Genomic DNA, 21,145 nt, shown 5'->3' with positions numbered 1-21,145 from the left:
TATTTTATATGAAAATTATTTTTATTTAATAAAATTAAATTAAAATATTTAAATATATTTTTTATAAAAAAAAATTATATATTTTATTAATTTTTTTAAATGTAAAATAAAATATTTTTATATTATATTTTAATTTTTAATAAAAAAAATTTTATATTTAAAATGAAAAATTAATTATTTATATAAAAATTTTAACTTAAATATTTAAGTTTTAAAAAATTACTTATTTAAATAAAAAGTAAAAATTTGTAAATTAAAATAAATAACTAAAGAAATAAAAGTTTTTGTATTTAAAAATTTAAAAAAAAACTGAGTTAAAAAATTTTTTTATAAAAAAAATGTTTTATTATTTAAAATGAGAGATTTGGATTTCTAATTTCATAAATTATTAAAGAATTTTATTTTTATTTTATTTCTTTTTTTTAATAAATTAAAACACTTATTAATATTATAATAAAAATTAATATTATTAATAAAATAAAAAAAATATTAAAAATTAAGATTAATAAAATTTTTAAAAATTCTTTTAAAACCAAAATAGTTTGATACCTCTGGAGAACTTAATTTAACTACTTGAGAGGTAAAATTAATTTTTTTAAAGCCAATTATACTAAAAAAGGATGAAAATTTCGAAAATTATCCTAATTCAAGACATCATTGGATTCAAAAAGTTCAATACTCCCGATTATCATGAAATCCTCGAAGGAAAACAACAAATTGATCTGATAATGTTTTCAAATATATATTTGTACTCGTTCATTGTCCCAGACGAAGAATGCCATAAGCAATATGTCTAACTGATGAAAAATATTTTTGTTTACATTTCATTAAATATAATAAATCATCAAGGTTAATTCAAGGTCAATGTTTTAAAAATCCCATAAGCTGCTTAAAAATTAATTTTTAGGTTAGAAAAAGGAACAAATTTTGTTTAAAAAATATTTTCTAAAGCTTTAAGTAAATATCTTGAAGCTTTTTAAACATTTTTTAACCCAAAAACAAATTCTAACCTCAATTAACTTCCAAACCTTTCATTTAAAAAAAAATTTCATTAACCACAGCGTAATAGAATCATTTGAGAAAGTAAAAGGCGTCGTAAATAAATTAATTTCGTTCAAACGACCTCATCAAACTAAAACATCGCCAAAGTAAATATTTAATCAGCAGGATATAAATAACGACGCTCCATTAATATTATTTATTGATTCATCAATTTTTTATGAACTACCTTCTTCTATTGTTATTCGTTACTCTATTTGTTATCAAAGAGTTCATCCAAGCCAACGCAATTACAGCAAAAATGACGTCTCAATAAAATTAATGAAAATAATCGAAAGGAAATCGGTTATCGGACAAAGACCTGACTCAACGTTATTTTTACACCTAAATTTAGGCGTCTTGTAATCGAATTGATTGACGGGAGTATTGATTGATTAGTTTACGTGACCTTTCATATCTCTCTTTCTTCTCCTTTTCTCGCTGTTTTGTTTTTGCAAATTGCACTGATAACCTACTTTACGATGCAAGAGAGGGAGAGATGCTGTTCAAATATTTTTCAAAGACTTACATTGTTGTCTAATTTTTTTTTTTTGTTTACAAAGTTGATAAGCAATTGTCAATTTTTTTTTTCGGAGCTTTCCGGAATACAATGTAGTCACGCAAATACGAGCTCAAGAGCAAAAGGACAGTTAGATAAGATGTCATGAGAAAAAAAAATTATGACTCACCTCCAGCGAAGAAGAAAGATATTTGTGTCACAAGTACTATTTTTATGCACTTTTTTCACAAAAAAAAAAAATAATGAAATTCACATTAACTTGCCAGATGCAAACGTATGACATGCAGTAATAAATAAATACTAATTGATGATTCACATGCCCGAGTTAACGAATGAAAAAAAAAATTAATTTCGAAAAAATTCCTGGAAGGCAAAAATTGTCACTTTTCAAGATTAATTTCATTAATTTTTCATGAAAATCGATCTGTTTACCCGCGTTATGCACTCGTTAACTGATGAAAAAGTTATTTTTCCGAAGGTTAACAGATGTTTTCCACACTAACACACACTAACGAGCGAATGCAAGACATGCTCATAAAAGTGATAATTTATCACTTGTTGCGTAAATTCGTTTCGTGGAAAAACTTTAAAATGATTTTTTGACGTCACAAGTCTCCAAAAACAATTTTTCGTGATTTTTTGTCGAGCGCGCGATATCAAGGTAGCAATAAATTTTAATAAATTTTTGTAAATTAAAAAAAAAAAATTTTTTTTTGTACTTACATGTTGCAAAATTTTGTATTTTTATTTATTTAAAAAATGATGTCACAGCAATAATTTTAAAATTTTTTAATGAACGTTGTACTACAGATTTTTTTTTAACTTTCCAGACAATAGACAATATATTGACGACGACACATGAAAAAATTGAAACTTGTGGCGTTATGTGTGTGTGACCTTTTATCAAATATAATTTACACGTTTTTTGCTGCACGTTCGATTCAATTCACTGAATTTAGCTTTTTTTCGCTGACACTGCGTTCTTTTTTGGCAAATTTTCTTCAACAATGTCTCGATGCAATAATGTCTTATCAATGCGATAAAAAAAAATAATTGCTACCGACACACACAACACAAAAGGAGTTATCTGAGGAAAATTTTGGGCAACTATGTGAAGGAATTTTCGAGAGTTTGTGTCGTTTGAGGATACGTTGATGTTTTTGCAAGAGACAAAAGTTGCCGGAATAGGATAAAATTCACACGTTTGCTGTTAATTTGCACTAAAACACTGTTCTTTTGAATTTTCTTCTTTTTTATGATATTTATTTTTGTTGTTGTCTGTACAGCATTAGAAACAGTACTGACACATGTTTGTTTTGTTCCCAGTGTGAATTTTGATGTGTGAAGTCAAATGGGGGGATTTTTGCAATTTGAGTGCTTTTTATTGAAGTTTAATGATTTTTTTTTTTGAATTAATTTACAAATGATAAATTAGAGCCCCTCTGACAAATTTTTACTTTTACTCCATTTTCGACAAGATTTCAATTTTTTTGCAAGTTAAAAATGAAATTGCTTTGACATTTGGAGCAGTTTTTGACACAGTTTTTTTGCTCTTGATTTAGTTTTTAAAACAAAACTATGTCAAAGAAAAAAAAATTTTTCAGTTTCAATTTTTTGGCAGTTTTGAGTTACAAAATTATTAAAAATGATAAATTAGAGCCCTCTGACAAATTTCAATCCATTTGGAGCAAGATTTGACAAAAATTGCTTTGACACAGTTTTTGACACAGTTTTTTTGCTCTTGATTTAGTTTTTAAAACAAAACTATGTCAAAGAAAAAAATTTTTTTCAGTTTCAATTTTTTTGCAGTTTTGAGTTACAAAATTATTGAAAATGATAAATTAGAGCCCTCTGACAAATTTCAATCCATTTGGAGCAATATTTGACAAAAATTGCTTTGACACAGTTTTTGACACAGTTTTTTTGCTCTTGATTTAGTTTTTAAAACAAAACTATGTCAAAGAAAAAAATTTTTTTCAGTTTCAATTTTTTTGCAGTTTTGAGTTACAAAATTATTGAAAATGATAAATTAGAGCCCTCTGACAAATTTCAATCCATTTGGAGCAAGATTTGACAAAAATTGCTTTGACACAGTTTTTGACACAGTTTTTTTGCTCTTGATTTAGTTTTTAAAACAAAACTATGTCAAAGACAAAAATTTTTTTCAGTTTCAATTTTTTGGCAGTTTTGAGTTATAAAATGATTAAAAATGATAAATTAGAGCCCTCTGACAAATTTCAATCCATTTGGAGCAAGATTTGACAAAATAGCTTTGACACAGTTTTTTTGCTCTTGATTTAGTTTTCAAAACAAAATTATGTCAAAGAAAATTTTTTTTTTTTTCAGTTTCAATTTTTTGGCAGTTTTGAGTTACAAAATTATTAAAAATGATAAATTAGAGCCCTCTGTCAAATTTCAATCCATTTGGAGCAAGATTTGACAAAAATTGCTTTGACACAGTTTTTGACACAGTTTTTTTGCTCTTGATTTGGTTTTCAAAACAAAACTATGTCAAAGAAAATTTTTTTTTTCAGTTTAAATTTTTTGGCAGTTTTGAGTTACAAAATTATTAAAAATGATAAATTAGAGCCCTCTGTCAAATTTCAATCCATTTGGAGCAAGATTTGACAAAAATTGCTTTGACACAGTTTTTGACACAGTTTTTTTGCTCTTGATTTAGTTTTTAAAACAAAACTATGTCAAAGAAAAAAATTTTTTTTCAGTTTCAATTTTTTGGCAGTTTTGAGTTATAAAATGATTAAAAATGATAAATTAGAGCCCTCTGACAAATTTCAATCCATTTGGAGCAAGATTTGACAAAAATTGCTTTGACACAGTTTTTGACACAGTTTTTTTGCTCTTGATTTGGTTTTCAAAACAAAACTATGTCAAAGAAAATTTTTTTTTTCAGTTTCAATTTTTTGGCAGTTTTGAGTTATAAAATGATTAAAAATGATAAATTAGAGCCCTCTGAGAAATTTTTATCCATTTGGAGCAAGATTTGTCAAAAATTGCTTTGACACAGTTTTTGACACAGTTTTTTTGCTCTTGATTTAGTTTTTAAAACAAAACTATGTCAAAGAAAAATTTTTTTTTCAGTTTCAATTTTTTGGCAGTTTTGAGTTGTAAAATGATTAAAAATGTCGTCGACTCGACGAGTCGAGTTTAATACCACATTTTTTCTTCGAAATGCGGTAAAAAAAATATTAAAATAATGAAATTAAATTTAAAAAATAAAATTTTAAAACAAATTATTTTAAAATTAAGCTAAAATAAAAAAAATGTTAAATTTTTTTCAAAATTATTTTTTTTTTAATTTTCAAAAAACGATCTCACATTCGACCAAACTCGTCGAAAATCCATCCCTCATAACATTTCACTCCGCACTGTCAACGCATTAGTTCGCAAAGTTGACCGCCAGAGTTACTGGTTCATGGACAGAACGAAATTCACTGAGAACATTTTCCATTAATTTAACGACAAATCAGTGGCAACAAAACACTTGTTTACGTAAATTTGCCTCCCTTAAAGTGAAATTTCGTGAAAAATCTACGGCAAATCCGCAAATAAATGTAGATAATCTGCCTGCAAAAAGTCAACGCAACACACACATTCGCTACAAATCGGGTAAAAAAGACGAGAAAAAAAGATGGCGTGTTAATGAAAGAACGGAAATTTTTGTGTGCGGAATTTCAAAGTGAATTTTACCGAAGAAAAAGTCAAAATTTCCACGGAAAAGCAATTTGCGTGCAAGCAACGCAGTGCCGCGGTGCAATTTATGGTGAAAAAGGAAAATCCGATCGTTGATTTGGCAGTGAAACCAAACGAGAATCACTCGACGCAATGAGTCAGGTAATTTTCAGCTCGTTTTTGGCGGAAAAGCCCTCAAAAGTGGATGGGAAAGTGTTTCGGCGACGTTTGGGCGACTTTGGATCTCGCGAAAATGACTTGGGCGTGGCATGTGCTTTGGCAAAGTGCTCGGAAAATGCCAACTAAACGGATGGAAAATGCTTTGTTTACATTTATTTGAGCTCCAAAAGGGACTTTTAAAGGCCCAGCTTCGTCTCAAGTGTTTTCTGATTCATTTTCTTCCGAGTTTTAGGCATCATCTCCCGCGGGAAAGACGAAAATTCGACATCCGCGTGTCTCTTGAATCGCGATGGAATGGCTCGATATCCAAGGCAGTGCAATTAGAAAGAAGGATTCTAACGATACCAAAGCAGCTCTCAAGGAAGCTCTTTGTGCTGAACAGTAATTTGCTTCATTTCGTGTCTCCTCATCAAATTTAAGCCCAAGTTTCTTTCATCATTTGACCAAATTCGGGACTTTTCATTCAACTTCTCGCAGAATTTCACCCAAAAGCCGGTATTTTGGCGGGCAGAATCGTTCTAAGGAACATTTTAAGGCTTTTTCCTGATTTTTCTTGCATTTTTGATGCGAAAAATGTTATGTAACCATCTTCTACGCAGTTGAGAAAAAATTTTTCAAAGGAATTTTTGATGAAAAATCAAGCAGTTGGATGGTTCTTGAGACGATTATGAGGATCTGAAAGCTTCCCCGAGGATTTTTTGTCCTTTTTGTGCAAATCTGTGACAATAATTTACTGAAAAAAATGCCACGTGGCATTTTATGAACATTTAACGAAGAAAAATTGAATTTTTAGCGGAATTTTAGGACAAATTTTGGAAAATTCGAGCTATAGGATACCCAAAAGGACCTTGACAAGGATTTACTGAAGCTCAAGTGTGAATTGAAGAAAAATATTTTATTTAAAAAAGTGCCTAAAGTGCTTTAAAAGGATTAAAAAAAGTTTTTTTCAAAGAAATTTAAACATTAAATGAATTTTAGTCGATTTTTGAACATTTTACGAGGTCAAAGTGCATAAATTAGGGTGTCAATATCCGAATTTGATATCCTTCGTTATTGAGCTTCATTTAAAATTCTTTAGAAACATTTTCAAAATTCAACTTTTCCTTTCCCAAAACTTTTTAGAAGGATTTTTAATGAATTTTTTAAGCAATTTTTGAGATTTTTAACAATTTTTTCCAATTTTTCCTTTTAGTCAAAACACAACAGCAGCGATTCAGAGCATGACAATGATTCCAGCAGTGATAGCAAAAGCGACGAGAGTTCATCGTCGTCGGAAAGCGAATCGGGATCCGGCAGTTCATCGGGATCCGAATCCGATCATGATAAATCTAGTCGCAAGTCGCATGGAAATCATGACGACAGCAAAAGCTCCAAAAGTAGCAAAAGCTCCAAATCATCCAAAAGTCACAATTCCTCGGGCAACATCGAACATTCGGATAGCGGAGAGGAAAATGGGAACGAAACGCAACCGCAAACCGCAACAAATGGCGTCGACATAAATTCCACGCAAGACACGAGTCACACGACGTACAAAAGCGGCAGTGAATCCGATGCGAGCAAATCGAGTGATGCAGGGAACAGTGACTCGTCTGATGACGAGGAAACGAGAAATCATGCACAAACGACGGCAACAGAATTTGAACCTTACAGCGGAGGGAAAAGTAGTCCTGATGATGTAAGTTTTTTTTATTTTTTTCATTTTAAAAAATTAGTTTTAAATTATTTTTTTTATTTTAAAAATTTTTCAATTTTTTTTTTGATCTGATAAAAAATAACTTTTCACAACGAAAATTAATTATTTTAATATTTTTCTCATTTAATTTATATTTTTATAAAAAAAAATTTTTAATTTTGCTTTTCATAAAAAATAGTTTTTAAAATTTCGTTTTGAAAAAATAATTATTATTTCTGATTTATTTTTTATTGCTTTTAATTTTTCATTTTGCTTTGCATAAAATGATCAGTCAAAAATTTTAGCCCTAAAAAAAAATTTTTTTTTTCCTAAAATAATAATTTTTCAATTTTTAATTAATTTTATTTTCTCATAAAAAAAAATTTTTAATTTCTCAAAAAATAATTTTAATTTTTTTTATTTTATTTCTCATAAAAAATGGTTTAATTTTTTTCTTATGGAAAATGAGTTTTATTTTGCTTTGCTTAAAAAAATTATTTATAAATTTAAAATGTTTGTAAATTAATTTTTAATTATTTAAAAATTTTTTCAAATGTTTTTCTCTAAAAATATAAATTCTTCAAATTAAAATTAATAATCAAAATTATTGATAAAATTATTAATATTTAATGTTTTCTCACAAAAAAAAAATTATTATTAAATCCCTTTTAAAAAATTGATTTTCAAAAAAAAAAATTATTTATAAATTTTTAGTTTAAAAAATAATTATTTGATTTTTTTTTTAAATAATAATTTTTTCAAATTTTAGTTAATTTTAGCATCTTGTAAAAAAATAATTTAATTAAAAAAAAATATTTAAATTTTTTTTTATAAAAAAATTTTTTTTAAATTATGATTTTCATGAAAAAAGGTCGTTAATTTTATATTTTTAAATTCAAATATTTTTTCAAATTTTATTTCTCATAAAAAAGCTGAAAAAAATAAAAGAAAAAAAAATTATTTATAAATTTTTGACCAAAAAAAAAATGTTTAAAAATTAAAGAAGTTTTAAAAAAATAATTAATATTTAAAATTAAAATGATTAGGTATTAATTATTTTTCAAATGCTCATTAAAATTACGTTTAATTTTTTTTCAAATTAAAAAATTATTTTCTAAATTTTTAGAATTATTTTCTATTTTTTTTATGTTTTTTTCGTATTTTTAGGAGGAAGATCTCGCCGTTCGTCGCCTCAAACGAAAACAAGAACAAATGGCAGCGCGTAAAATGCGCGCAGGAACTCTCCGAGCAGCTGCAAATGCCGCAACTTCCACAAATTCGGGCAGTTCGACGCCGCGCAACAACGTGCAACAACCCTCGAAGAAGCGAAAACCCAACCGAAGTCGATGGAAAAGCGAATCCTCCGACGAAGACGACGACGACGACGAAAGCGACGAAAACTCAAGTGATAATTCATCCGTGATGAGTAGAAATAATCGCAAACGCCCAGCACGCGGTCGCCGAAAAGTCGCGTCAAACACGCAAAACAACAACCGCAATCGCCAAAAGCATTATTCGTCGGAGGAGGATTCGCGCGCTGTAAATCGCCGCACGAAAAATGCCGTTAGTTATAAGGAAGCGTCGGAAGACGAGCCCACGGATAGCGAGGATTTAGTTGAAATCGAGTACGACGAGGAAACGGTGCAGGAAGACGACAAATCGGAGACAATTGAACGCGTTGTGGGCAAGAGAATCGGGAAAAAGGGCGCGACGGGCAGTTGTACGACAATGTATCAAGTAGATGAGCACGGAGATCCGAATGAGGGATGCGATGAGCGTGACAAGGAAAATACGGAAGTTCAGTACCTGATAAAATGGAAGGGATGGAGTCATATTCACAACACGTGGGAAACGGAAGAGACGTTAAACGAACAAAAAGTCAAGGGAATCAAGAAGTTGGAGAATTATATCAAGCGCGAACGGGACATTGACATGTGGAAACGAATTGCAGGTCCCGAAGATCTCGATTATTTCGAATGTCAGCAGGAATTGCAGCAAGAATTACTTAAAAGTTACTACAACGTCGATCGGATAATCGCCCAAACGGTCAAAGAAGACGGCTCGATAGATTATTTTTGTAAATGGGAGTCGTTGCCGTATGCAGAAGCGACGTGGGAAGACGCGAATCTCGTTCTGAAGCACTGGCAATCGAAAGTTGCCGAATTTGAAGCACGTGAAAGTTCCACCAAAACTCCTACAAAGGCGATCGGCAAGTACAGACCAAAGTTTCAAAAGCTCGAGGAGCAGCCAGATTTCCTCGGATCCGATCGCGGATTAGCGCTGCGTGATTACCAAATGGATGGCTTGAATTGGCTGAGTCTTTCGTGGAGTCGCGGCAATTCTGTGATTCTCGCCGACGAAATGGGTCTCGGCAAAACCATCCAAACCATCAGCTTCCTGTACTATCTGTACAACGTTCATTCGTTGCACGGACCCTTTTTGTGCGTCGTTCCGTTGAGTACGATGACGGCATGGCAGCGGGAATTCCAAATTTGGGCTCCAAATATGAATGTCGTGACATACCTCGGCGACGTTGGGAGTCGGGAGATTTTACGACAGCACGAATGGTGCTTCGACAACACAAATAGACTGAAATTCAATGCGATTCTGACGACATACGAGATTTTGTTGAAAGACAAAACGTTCCTCGGATGCATAAGTTGGGCTGTGTTACTCGTCGACGAGGCGCATCGTCTCAAAAACGACGATTCTCTTCTGTACAAGGCACTGAAGGAGTTTGAAACGAGTCACAGACTTCTAATTACGGGAACTCCGTTGCAAAATTCCCTCAAAGAGCTGTGGGCGTTGCTTCATTTCATTATGCCGCATAAATTTGAGTCATGGGATGATTTTGAGCGATATTACGGGAGTACGACGGAAAAGGGATACACGAGACTGCATAAGGCGTTGGAGCCGTATATTCTGAGGAGAGTGAAGAAAGATGTCGAAAAGAGTTTGCCGGCGAAAGTTGAGCAGATTTTGCGCGTGGAAATGACTTCCATCCAACGACAGTATTACAAGTGGATCTTAACGAAAAATTTCAATGCCTTACGGAAGGGAGTGAAGGGGTCGGCAAGTACTTTCTTGAATATCATGATTGAGCTGAAGAAATGCTGTAATCATGCGCAACTCACAAAGCCCATGGATGATGATCCCGATCAGAAGCAGGAGGATGATCATCTACAAAGATTGTTAAAAGGTAAGAAAAAATTATTTAATATTTTTTTTATTTTTTTTTTTTTTTTTTTAATTTAAATATCGTAAAGCTTAAATTTTTTGAAAAGTTTTTTAAAAATTATTAAAGTATATTTTTCAAATATTTCTAACAAATTTTATTGTTTAATATTTTTTGTCAGTAACTTTTAACGTAAAAATTGTTTCAATTTAAATAATAATTAAAATTTTCTTAAAAAATCAAAAAAAGTTAAATTTTTAAAATCCAATCATATTTATTTATTTGAAAAAAAAAATTTTTTTAATTGAAATTTTTTGAATATTAAAATTTGAAAATTTTATTTTATATTTTTTATTTATTTTCATTAAATAAAATTTAAAAAAATAAATATTTTTTCTCAAATTAAGATTCAAGATTGAAGAATAAAAATTTCATTTCAATTTTATTTTTTCATGTTTATTTTTTTTAAAAAATCAATAATTTTGTTAAAACTTTGCAAAAATTAAAAAAAAAATTAATATTTTCATAAATTTTTAAAATTTTGCAATAAAATTTTTTTGAATGAAAAAAATTTTTTGATAAAATTTTTTTGAGAAAAAAAAATTAAAAATTAAAATTTTAGTTTTTAAATTTTTAATTTTTTTTTTTTAAAAAAATATTCATTAAGTTTAAAATTTAAAAAAAATTTAAAGAAAAATTAAATTAAATTTTTAGAAAATTAGAAAAATTATTGAAAATTTTTAAAATAAATTAAAAAATTTTTTTTTTTAATTTTAAACTTTTTAAAAATTTTTAATATTTAATTTTCAATAAAATTTAATTTTTTTATTTTCTTTAAGAATTTAAATTTTTAAATTCAATGAAAATTTAAAAAAATAAATAATTTTTTTAATGAAGATATTCAAAAAATTTATTTTTTTAAAATTAAAATATCTAAGTAAATTTAATAAATTTTTAAAATTAAGATGCAAAGAAAAGCAATTTTTTTCTTAAAATTTTATTTAATTTTTTTTTTTTGTATATTAAAACCTAAAAAATTAATCATTTTTTTTAACTATTTCAGGCTCCGGTAAACTTGTGTTACTCGACAAACTGCTGGTCAGACTTCGCGAAACGGGTCATCGCGTACTCATCTTCTCCCAAATGGTCCGCATGCTCGACATCCTCTCCGAGTACCTCCAAAAACGCCATTTTCCCTTCCAACGACTTGACGGCAGCATCAAAGGCGAAATCCGCAAACAAGCTTTAGATCATTTCAACGCCGAAGGCTCTACCGATTTTTGCTTTTTGCTTTCAACACGTGCTGGCGGCTTGGGAATTAATCTCGCAACAGCAGATACTGTGATCATTTTCGACTCCGATTGGAATCCGCAGAACGATTTGCAGGCGCAGGCAAGAGCGCATCGTATCGGACAAAAAAATCAGGTGAATATCTATCGTTTGGTCACGGCACGAAGCGTCGAAGAAGAAATTGTCGAACGAGCGAAGAAAAAAATGGTTTTAGATCATTTGGTGATTCAACGGATGGATACGACGGGAAAAACTGTGCTCGACAAGGGGCATGGGCAGACAAATACGCAACCCTTTAACAAGGACGAGTTGAGTGCCATTTTGAAATTTGGAGCGGAAGAGTTGTTCAAAGACGACGGCGAGGACGGGGAAGGCGACGAACTCGTTTGTGATATTGATGAAATCTTGCGGAGGGCAGAAACACGCGACGAGGCGCCAGAAATGCCGGGAGACGAACTTTTATCGGCTTTTAAAGTTGCCAGCTTCGCATTTGACGAAGACAAAGACGTGCCAGCGGCGAAAACGGAGCCCGAGGAAAACGACACCAAAGACTGGGATGACATTATCCCCGAAAATTTCCGAAAAATTGTCGAAGAAGAGGAACGCAACAAGGAAATGGGCGATTTGTATCTCCCGCCGCGACGTTTGACCTTGAAACAGATGCAGGAAAATAATTTAGACGAATCCGGCGGAAGTGCGAAGAAAAAGAAGGGAAAACAGCAACAAATGGATGACGAGAGTTACGAAGCGACTGACGGCAGTGACGATGATCGCCCACGCAAAAGAGGAAGACCCACAATGAAGGAAAAAATCCCGAATTTTACCGACACGGAAATTCGAAAATTCATTCGCGCCTTTAAAAAATTCCCCGCGCCACTGAAACGTCTCGAACAAATTGCCTGCGACGCGGAATTACAAGAAAAAACTTTGGCTGACCTTCGAAAAGTTGGAGAAATGCTCATCGCGAGATGCCAATCCTTCATCGATGAACAGTCAAAGGAGAATGAAACGCAAAATGGGCCCGAAGCGAAGAAAAAAGGAGCTCGTGCAGCATTTTCTGTCAAATTTGGGGGAGTTTCCTTCAATGCAAAAACCCTTTTGTCATGTGTCGAAGAGCTTGAACCCTTGGATGAAGTAATGCCATCGGACATGAACGAACGCCTTAAATGGGTTCTCGAGATAAAAACTCGTCCCGCGAATTTCGATGTCGATTGGGGCGCGGAAGAAGACTCCAAATTGCTTTGTGGCATCTACCAACACGGCATGGGATCATGGGAAGCGATGAAAATGGACCAATCGCTTCATTTATCGGATAAAATTTTGCATGCGACGGAAAGTAAAAAGCCTCAAGGCAAACATTTGCAGTCGAGAGCCGAATATTTGTTGAAAATTATCAAGAAAAATCTCGAATTGAAGAAGGGAAAAGCGAATAAGGCTGGTAAACGTCAGAGAAAAGCGAAAAAAGAGGCAGTTGCCAAGTCAAAAGCGATCGTAGAAGCAACAGAAGAAGCAGATTCGAGCGAAGAGACAAAAGCAAAGGGCAAAAAGGAACGCACGAAATCCGAAAATCACGATGCGACGACGCACGATGAGACGTCAAATGGTCCCAAGGATGCCAAAGAACGCAAAAAGAAGGAAAAAACGAATAAAAAACAGAATAACAAGAAAAACGTGGGTCCTTTGCATATCACGATGAACAGCGATCCGACGCCATTGAACGTTCTCGGCGATTTGGATCCGAAAATCTTCAACGAATGCAAGGAGAAAATGCGTCCCGTGAAAAAAGCCTTAAAAGCTTTGGATAATCCTGACCACAAGTTGTCTCAAACGGAGCAAGTTCAACATACGCGACAATGTCTCTTGAGTATCGGCAACCAAATCAACGATTGTCTCAAAGAATACAAAAATCCCGATCAAATTAAGGAATGGCGCAGCAATTTGTGGTATTTTGTGTCGAATTTCACGGAATTCGATGCAAAAAAACTCTTCAAACTTTATAAACACGCCTTGAAAAAGGAATCGCTGTCGTCGCCAACGGGAACTGGACCAACGACGCCAAATCACAAAGCTGAAAATGCGAGTCAGAAGGCGACAAATGACGTCGGAAATAATTCCGTGAAGAAAGAAAAGAAGGAAAAGAAGAAAAAACATCACAAGGAACGGGATGAGAGGGATGCTGAGGGAAAGAAAAAGGGTCGAAGCATGGAACATGATCACGTACTTGGAGGAGATGAGACGAGAGAAGATGTTTCGAGGGTGAAGAGGAAACTCGAAGATGGCGATTATGAGCAAGAGTCGAAGGAGCATAAGAGGTTGCATGGCGATAGCAGGTAAAATTTTCATGAATTTGGATTATTTTTGGTTAAAAATAATTTTTTTTTGAATTTTTTAGGAGAGATCGTGATAAGGATGAAAGAAAGAAATGGGATGATTATCGGGGATCGTCACGGAGTTCAAGTAGTGCAACAGCTTCTCGCATTCCTCCGCTTTTTGCTGATGGGAGAGTTCCTCCGACGGGCAGTTATGCGGATGGCGATCGATGGAGTTCGCGTGATAGGTAAAAATTTATTTTTTTTTTTAATATTTGGTTTTATAAAATTTAAATAAAATTAAAAAATTTTAAAAATTTACAAATTAAAAAATTTTTCAAATTTAAAAAAAAATTAAATTTTTAAAAAATTTAAAATAAAAAAATTAATTCTTTCAAAAATTTTTAAATTTTAAAAAATTTTTTAAAAAAAAATTTTTGTCTATTTTTTAGCAAAAAAAATTTTTTTTAAAAATTTTTTTTAATTTAAATTTTTTTTTAAAAAGTTTAAAAGCAAAAATTTCGGGTGATTTTTCATTTAAAACAAAAAATTTTATTTGAATTTTTAATTTTTAATAAAAAAAAAATTATTTTTAGCAACAATTATTTTTTTCTATTAAAAGATTAATTTTTGATCAGAATATTATAAAAAATTTAAAATTTTCTCAACAAAAAAATTTTGATTGGAAGGTTTTTTAAATTTGAATTTGTAATCAGAATTTTTTTTTCTTTTTTTAATTTTCAAACTAAAAAAAAATTAAAAATTTCATATTTTCTTCTAATTTTTAAAATTATTATCAAAAAAATTTACAAAAAAAGTAAAATCTTTGACAAATATTGACTAAAAATTTAAATTTTCTTAAAAATTTTCACAAACTTGTCAAATAAAAATTATTTTAACTAAAAAAACTTTCAAATTTTTCATTCCAGATACGACAGCAAACGAGATCGTTACGACAGTTATCGCAGTCATTCCGGATACCATCGTGAAAGAGATCGCGATCATCGCGAACGAGATCGTGACGGTAGAAGAATTGACAAGAGAAGGTACTTTCCCTAACTTTTTCTCATAAAAATCCAAAAACTAAACAAAAAATTAAATTTTTCAGTCGTTATGCTCCGCCTCATCCCCCAATGTCGGGTTATCCAGCATATCCAATTGCTCCGGGCTATTATCCTCCTCCGGCAGATTCTTATGCAAGAGATTCGAGATACGCGCCAGCGCCTCCTCCGCCAAGTTCGAGCTTGGATTGGCGAGATCGCGAATACGGAACGGCAGAATATTACATGGATGAACGCAGCGTAGGCAGTACAGGCAGTAGTCGTGATAGAAGAGATTCGTACGGTGAACGAAGACCACCGTCATCGACAAATACGTAAAAAAATAGACATAAAAAAAAGTTGGAAGATCGCATTTCTTATAAAAACAATTTTCTTTATTTTTTCCTGAATTCCAAATTTGGCGAAAAAAACTTTTTTTTTACTCAATTTCTCTTAAATAATTTAATTTAATTAATATTTCATGAAAATTTCAACAAAAAAAATTAGGAAATTATAAATAGGAACAAAATTTCAAAGACATCAATTTGTTTCAATTTAAAAAAATTATTATTTTTCATCGAATACCGATTGTAAATAAATAAGAATTAATTTTAATAATTTTTTTGTAAATATTTGTTAGCAAAAAAAAATTTCCGATTATTTTAAATCTTTTTTATTTTTGAAGCGAATGTATAAAAAAGTGTAAATAAATCAGAAAATCCCTTAGATAGATAAGTCTTCTGTAGCTCTAAGTGCTTTATGGCACAAAAATGATATTTAATTTAAATTAATTATTATGTCGAAAGATCATTATTAAAATTTATTATTTAAAAAAAAAGAAAAATAAATCAATAAAAAACTAGTTTCAAAAGAAAATATAAAAAAAAATGTTTTTTTTCAACAATTTTGCTGTTCAAAGTCAAACTTTTGATCGTAGTGACCTTTGTTTGATTTTTACTCAAGTAGTGACGAAATATTTTCCTTCGAAAAAATAATTCATAAAAAATTTTAAAAGGTTATCTTGCATTAAAAATTCAAAAAAATTAAGTGCATTTTTTTTTTTTTTTGAAAAAAAAAATATTTTTTTTTAATTCAAAAAATATTTTTCTTATTATAAAAAAAAAAAAATTTAAAAACAATTCTCAGAATGACATTAAAACTTTTAAAAAACTCTTCAATTGAATAAATATAAAAAAACAAACACCTAACACTTTAATAGCTTTTCAAATCCTTGTCATTCATAATCATACTTTCTGCCAAAATAACAAAAAAAAAATATTCAAATTATTTATAGACTTTGCTGTGCATGTGCACTTCTATTGTTTTTATAAAGTGTTTGTTTAAAGTATATTTATTTGAACGAAACATTTTTTTTATTTCTCTCATTCCAATAATATTAAAATACAAAATTTTTGGCCATTTCAATTCAGTTCTAATCGAGCGGTTGAATTAATTGCATGGTTTAGATCCGAAAAATGCCGCGCGTTAAAAAACGCAAGACTAAAGTTCAAGCTAAAACTGGATTGAAACGGAATAAGGTAAGTTCAAGAAAAAAAATTTACTTGACTTGAATTAATTTGAATTTTAATAGAAATTCAAAGATGACTTTAATGTCGAAGATGATTTGAATATCGAGGATAAGACAGAATGGTGGGAAAAGGATACCATCACTTATGCGTGAGTATTGAAAATATTTCTATAAAACTCTTCGATATTGATTCTTGTGTAACATACGTTCGTGTAAAATGCAATTTATTGATTTTTTAAATATTTCGCGAGGTGTGAATAGTATTTGAACACAAAATCGATATTTGTCTACTAACTGGTTTGTTATAGAATTTTTCGTGTTACGGAAAAACATTTCAAATTCGAATCATCTGAAAATATTTTACAGGTTTCAAGGTTAAAAACACCTTCACACCTTCCTTCCTGTATCTTTGTTTTTTTTTTCCTTTTATTGTGTTGCTTAACAGTTTACTTTTTAAGGTGTTCGAAACACGACATTTGCTTGAGAAGGCGTAACTTGACAACATTAAGCGCAATTGCCTGATCATCAACATACCAACAAACAAAACAAATTCATTGAAAAAGTTTTCCAATTACCGTTTTATTGTTGCTCATTTATGTTAATAAAATGCCTAACAAGGATACAGAGCATTTAAACACGGATGAGTCGAAATTTGCAAAAAGGTTTTTTGCGTATTACCCCTTTGAGAAGATTTCGCGGAGGGTTGAGCGATGAGTGGTTTTAAGCAAAATTAACTTTTGAGTAAATTAAACTTAAAGGGGCTCAAAATTTTATATTCTATGTGATTTATGAGATTTATTCGTACAAACGAATATTATTGCTTTCTTTTGAAAATACGAAGTTCGACAAATCTTACACCGATCATTTGTTACTGACAATATGCAATTCTGCTCAATAGTATCATTTCTGTGACGACTTTTGCGTAAAGTAGAGTAAACATATTAAAGTTAAAGTTGTTACCATTAATTTTTAAGACCTAAGATTACTTTTTGTGCATATTGATACAATGTTGCTTTTTCTAATTTTAACTTCAAGATGTACATCAAGAAACAGCCTTCGACTAAGTATTTTTGCCTTTAAGGATGGGGAATACAGGAGTTTTTCTTAATGTGTTTGTTTTTTTGAGTTAAATGAATGAACGATATCCATAATACGAAATGATGAAGTCTGCGCTTTAAAGCATGTGAAATTGTTGGTTGATGTTAACATTTGAAAGACCTTTTGAAGATGTTTTCCCTCATTTGTTAACGACGTGGTTTTAAAAAACGAAAAGTGTTTTCTTTACTGAGCTATTGACTGATTGGTCTGAATGTTGGCTTCTCTGTTATTTTTATACTAAATTATAAGAAAATATTTGTACTTCGTTTTTTAAAGATCCTTGTGCCTTTTCTACTAAATCTGTTAAAAAAAATAATAAAAAATAAAAAAAAATTGACAAATTATGAAAATTTAAAAAATTTTTTAAAATTAACTCACAAATTTTACTTCCTTTTTGCATCTGAAATAAATTATATCTGAAACAAATAATATTTTTTAACAAGTAAAAAAAAAATTAAATAGTAAATTAATCACACTTACCTCCTTAAATTAAACGACAAAATCTCTCGCCATACCAACCCTCGAACTCAAACCGCGTTACACTGTATTACCTTTTTAACAACACCTTGGCAATATCATCATTCAAGAAAATATTACGAGCACCTCGATGTACGAAAATTAATCTGATTATCAGTCAATTATTGGCAAGTCACCCGAAAGCAGGAACATAAATTCACAACTCTTTAATCAATTGGTGCGATTAATCGACAACATACTTTGGCAATTCTTGCTTTGTACTTTCACTCTTTTGTCTTCGAGTCAAACTAAATTGCAAAATAGCGTGTCACGGATCCATCAAGTGTTCAACTCGGATGTCCCTTAACCCTTGCTTCAGTTCGTCAACGATTTTTTTGAACCTCACATGTCACATATCAGCTAAAGCCTAAAGTTTTTATCACAAAGTCAATATCTCGCAACAAGGATAATGATATTGTAACAACGCATGCAACAAGAATTCTGAAAAGAAATGAAATAAAAGAGTCAGATTAGTAAAATATGATTGATATGTCGACAAAATACTTACACAGTTGAGTAAAAACACACGAGTTAACTTGATTCTTGTTATGCGAAGGGAAAATTTATTACCCATTGCTTGCATTGTCTTTATGATGGTGATACATGTTAAACAAAAATATAGAAAAAAAAAACAAAGAAGTTGCATGGAATTGTGTTGTTACAAGTCTCCTTAACAAGAGAGCATACAAGCATTAATGTTGTTTATGTAAATGTTACAAAAATAAATAAAACTTTTTTTTTTATTCGTTGGAAATATTTTTCGTTTTTGCGTTTAGCGGAGATTTGTAAAGTGACTGCAAGTTACTTTGGCTTGAGTGTTCGGGCGTTACAGTTCGTAATTTTTTCGCGATTCCTTCGGAAATTAAATTTTTTAATTAATTTGTGACAACTGAGTGAAAATGTTGGCAAGAATTGCTTTGTTGAAGAAGAAAAAGGAGGAAGAGGAGAAAGATCGTCTCGATATGAACCCTCATGGGTTCTGGGGCACTTTAGAAAATCTCATTGGTCGCGAACGGAAGAGAGCTGCTGCGAAAAGTAGTTTCAGCGATGGAATGGGAAAATTCATGTTAGCTCTTCCCGCTTTAAGAAGTGGGCATAGTACGAGGTATTTTTGATTTTTTATTCAAGTCCTTCGGGAATAAATGACAAGGCGTCTCCATATCGAACAAAAAATAAATCCATAAATGTTTAACGATATTTTTGCCACAATAAAACGCATTCATTCCCGCTTGACTGACACACAAAAATCATTCTTTGTAATTGACGTGTCCCACATTTTCCCTCCCTTCGTTGTGTCGTGCCATAATATTTGAAATTTGTTTGCACAACAACCGCGCTTTCGTTACAACTTTAGTCACATCGATGACGGTTTCAACGTCGGACTTGAACCAACATTATCCGATTTTAATCATTTTCGGGAGGAAGACGAAGAAAAAAATAATCGCAAAAAATTAACGGAGCAAGATTTGTACGACGAAGACGGAAGACGAAAACGCAAGAAAAAGCGCAAACGAAGAATTGTTCATAAAATTATCACACGAAAAATGGTGAAAGACGAAGAGTACAGAAAACAAGTCGACGAGAAGATTTACAAAGAATTAGCAGTTCCATCAGCTCACGAATATACGGGCCCGCAATACGACTTGAGGTAAGTAAAGTGCAAAAATTCACAGAAAGGTGCATCAAACGAAGAAAAAAATGAAAAATAATTTAATTTGAGTGTCATTATTTAAAAGCACGCAACCTAAATTCTTGTTGCCTAAAAAGTAAGTGATATATGTGCAAAGAAAAGCAACAGGAAGTAACAATAACAACACTGAACTATATAAATGCTCAAAAATGTAACATTTTTGTTTACTTGAAGCGACGTTAACGACACAACATGCACAAAGAAAATTTTTTTGTCTTTTTTAATACTACAAAAAAGAAAATTTTTATGAATGAATTTCGTGTTATATCGTTCAAAAATAAAAAAATAAGGAAAGAAATCGTATAACAGTGAGAGAGCTTAGTTTGTTGTGAAAAAGCTTGAAAAAAAAAATAACTTTTGTTCAAGTTTCTTTGAAATTCTCAACAAAAGATGTCTCAAAAAAAATATTGAAAAAAAAAATGATGAGTGATTGCATGACAATGAAAATCAAGATAATGAAGTGAAAAGAAAAGAAATTTCAATTAGGGAAGTTTTTGATACAGATTAGATATTTGGATTTGATAATGAAGGAACAACAGGTGGGCTATAAAAGTTAAAATATCGTTAAAGGAAAAGTTTACTGAAAAGGAATAAACGTTAAATACAAGGCGTTTCCTTGTGAATGAATTTGATGTAAGATTCATGAATTGTTAAAGCTGTTTTTGATTTTCGTCTAAATGATTCTTTGAGAATTTTTTTGATCGATATCTTTTATCGAGTATCTAAAATGTAAGAAATTCTTGAATTTTTTTACAAGTGCGAAAAAAATTTTTTTGAAATAAAAATTTCTATTAAAATTTGATATTTTCTTAATTTTCAAATATTTTTTTTATGAATTTCGTTTTATAAATATTTTACTTGAAATTAAATAAGAGAATTAATAAAATTTGAAAAACGAAATAACAATTTTATTTATTTTTATTTTCAATAAATAACATTCAAAAATAAAGAAATTTTGAAATTTAAAAATTAAAAAAAATTTCTAATATGAACCGAATTTTTTCTATGTTTTTATTGATTAATTTTTTTTTTAAATTGGTTAAAAATGTTAAAATAATTCCTAATTTAAAAAAAAATAAAGGAAGAACTCCCAAATATTTTTTTATATTTTTAAGAATAATATAATTTGAAGAAATATTTAAAATTTTCCTCTATTCTTTAAAATTTTTTTTTTGTTTGAAAAATTTTCTGAAGAGTTATTTATAAATCTACATATAAATCTACATATTTGTCTATTAAGTTTAAGAATTTCGAAAAAAAAATAATAAATTTAATTTAATTTTAATTTAAAAAAAAAGAAATTATTATTAATAATTTTTTTTTTAAATCTGTTTTTAAAAGTTAAAATTTCTTATTTATAAAATTTTTCAAAATTCTTAAACTTGATGTACAAATGTCT

The 21,145-nt window shown here is 30.3% G+C and overlaps 3 protein-coding genes across 3 annotated transcripts in view; 2 read left to right on the top strand and 1 right to left on the bottom strand.

Moving 5' to 3' along the window:
- Positions 1-2,833, bottom strand: part of LOC134832486 (inositol-pentakisphosphate 2-kinase) — a 55,064-nt gene extending 52,231 nt beyond the window's left edge. Inside the window, exon 1 of the mRNA XM_063846526.1 lies at positions 2,282-2,833. The gene's annotated coding sequence lies outside the window, so the exon portion shown is untranslated. The remainder of the gene's footprint in view (positions 1-2,281) is intronic.
- The window catches only part of LOC134832487 (U6 snRNA-associated Sm-like protein LSm4), a 96,852-nt gene that overhangs the window by 37,104 nt on the left and 38,603 nt on the right, over positions 1-21,145 (top strand). The gene's annotated exons all lie outside the window — the stretch shown is intronic.
- On the top strand, positions 4,991-15,630 carry LOC134829589 (chromodomain-helicase-DNA-binding protein 1). The gene is made up of 7 exons (XM_063842745.1): positions 4,991-5,410; positions 6,621-7,103; positions 8,268-10,299; positions 11,339-13,895; positions 13,958-14,122; positions 14,804-14,920; positions 14,983-15,630. The coding sequence occupies exons 1-7, from the start codon at positions 5,402-5,404 to the stop codon at positions 15,251-15,253; spliced, it is 5,634 nt and encodes a 1,877-aa protein (XP_063698815.1). The 5' UTR covers positions 4,991-5,401; the 3' UTR covers positions 15,254-15,630.

Source organism: Culicoides brevitarsis, chromosome 2 (assembly GCF_036172545.1).
Source record: "Culicoides brevitarsis isolate CSIRO-B50_1 chromosome 2, AGI_CSIRO_Cbre_v1, whole genome shotgun sequence".
NCBI lineage: Eukaryota > Metazoa > Arthropoda > Insecta > Diptera > Ceratopogonidae > Culicoides > Culicoides brevitarsis.
The sequence above is the reverse complement of the archived record's forward strand: the minus strand, read 5'-3'. Positions and strand labels throughout refer to the sequence as shown.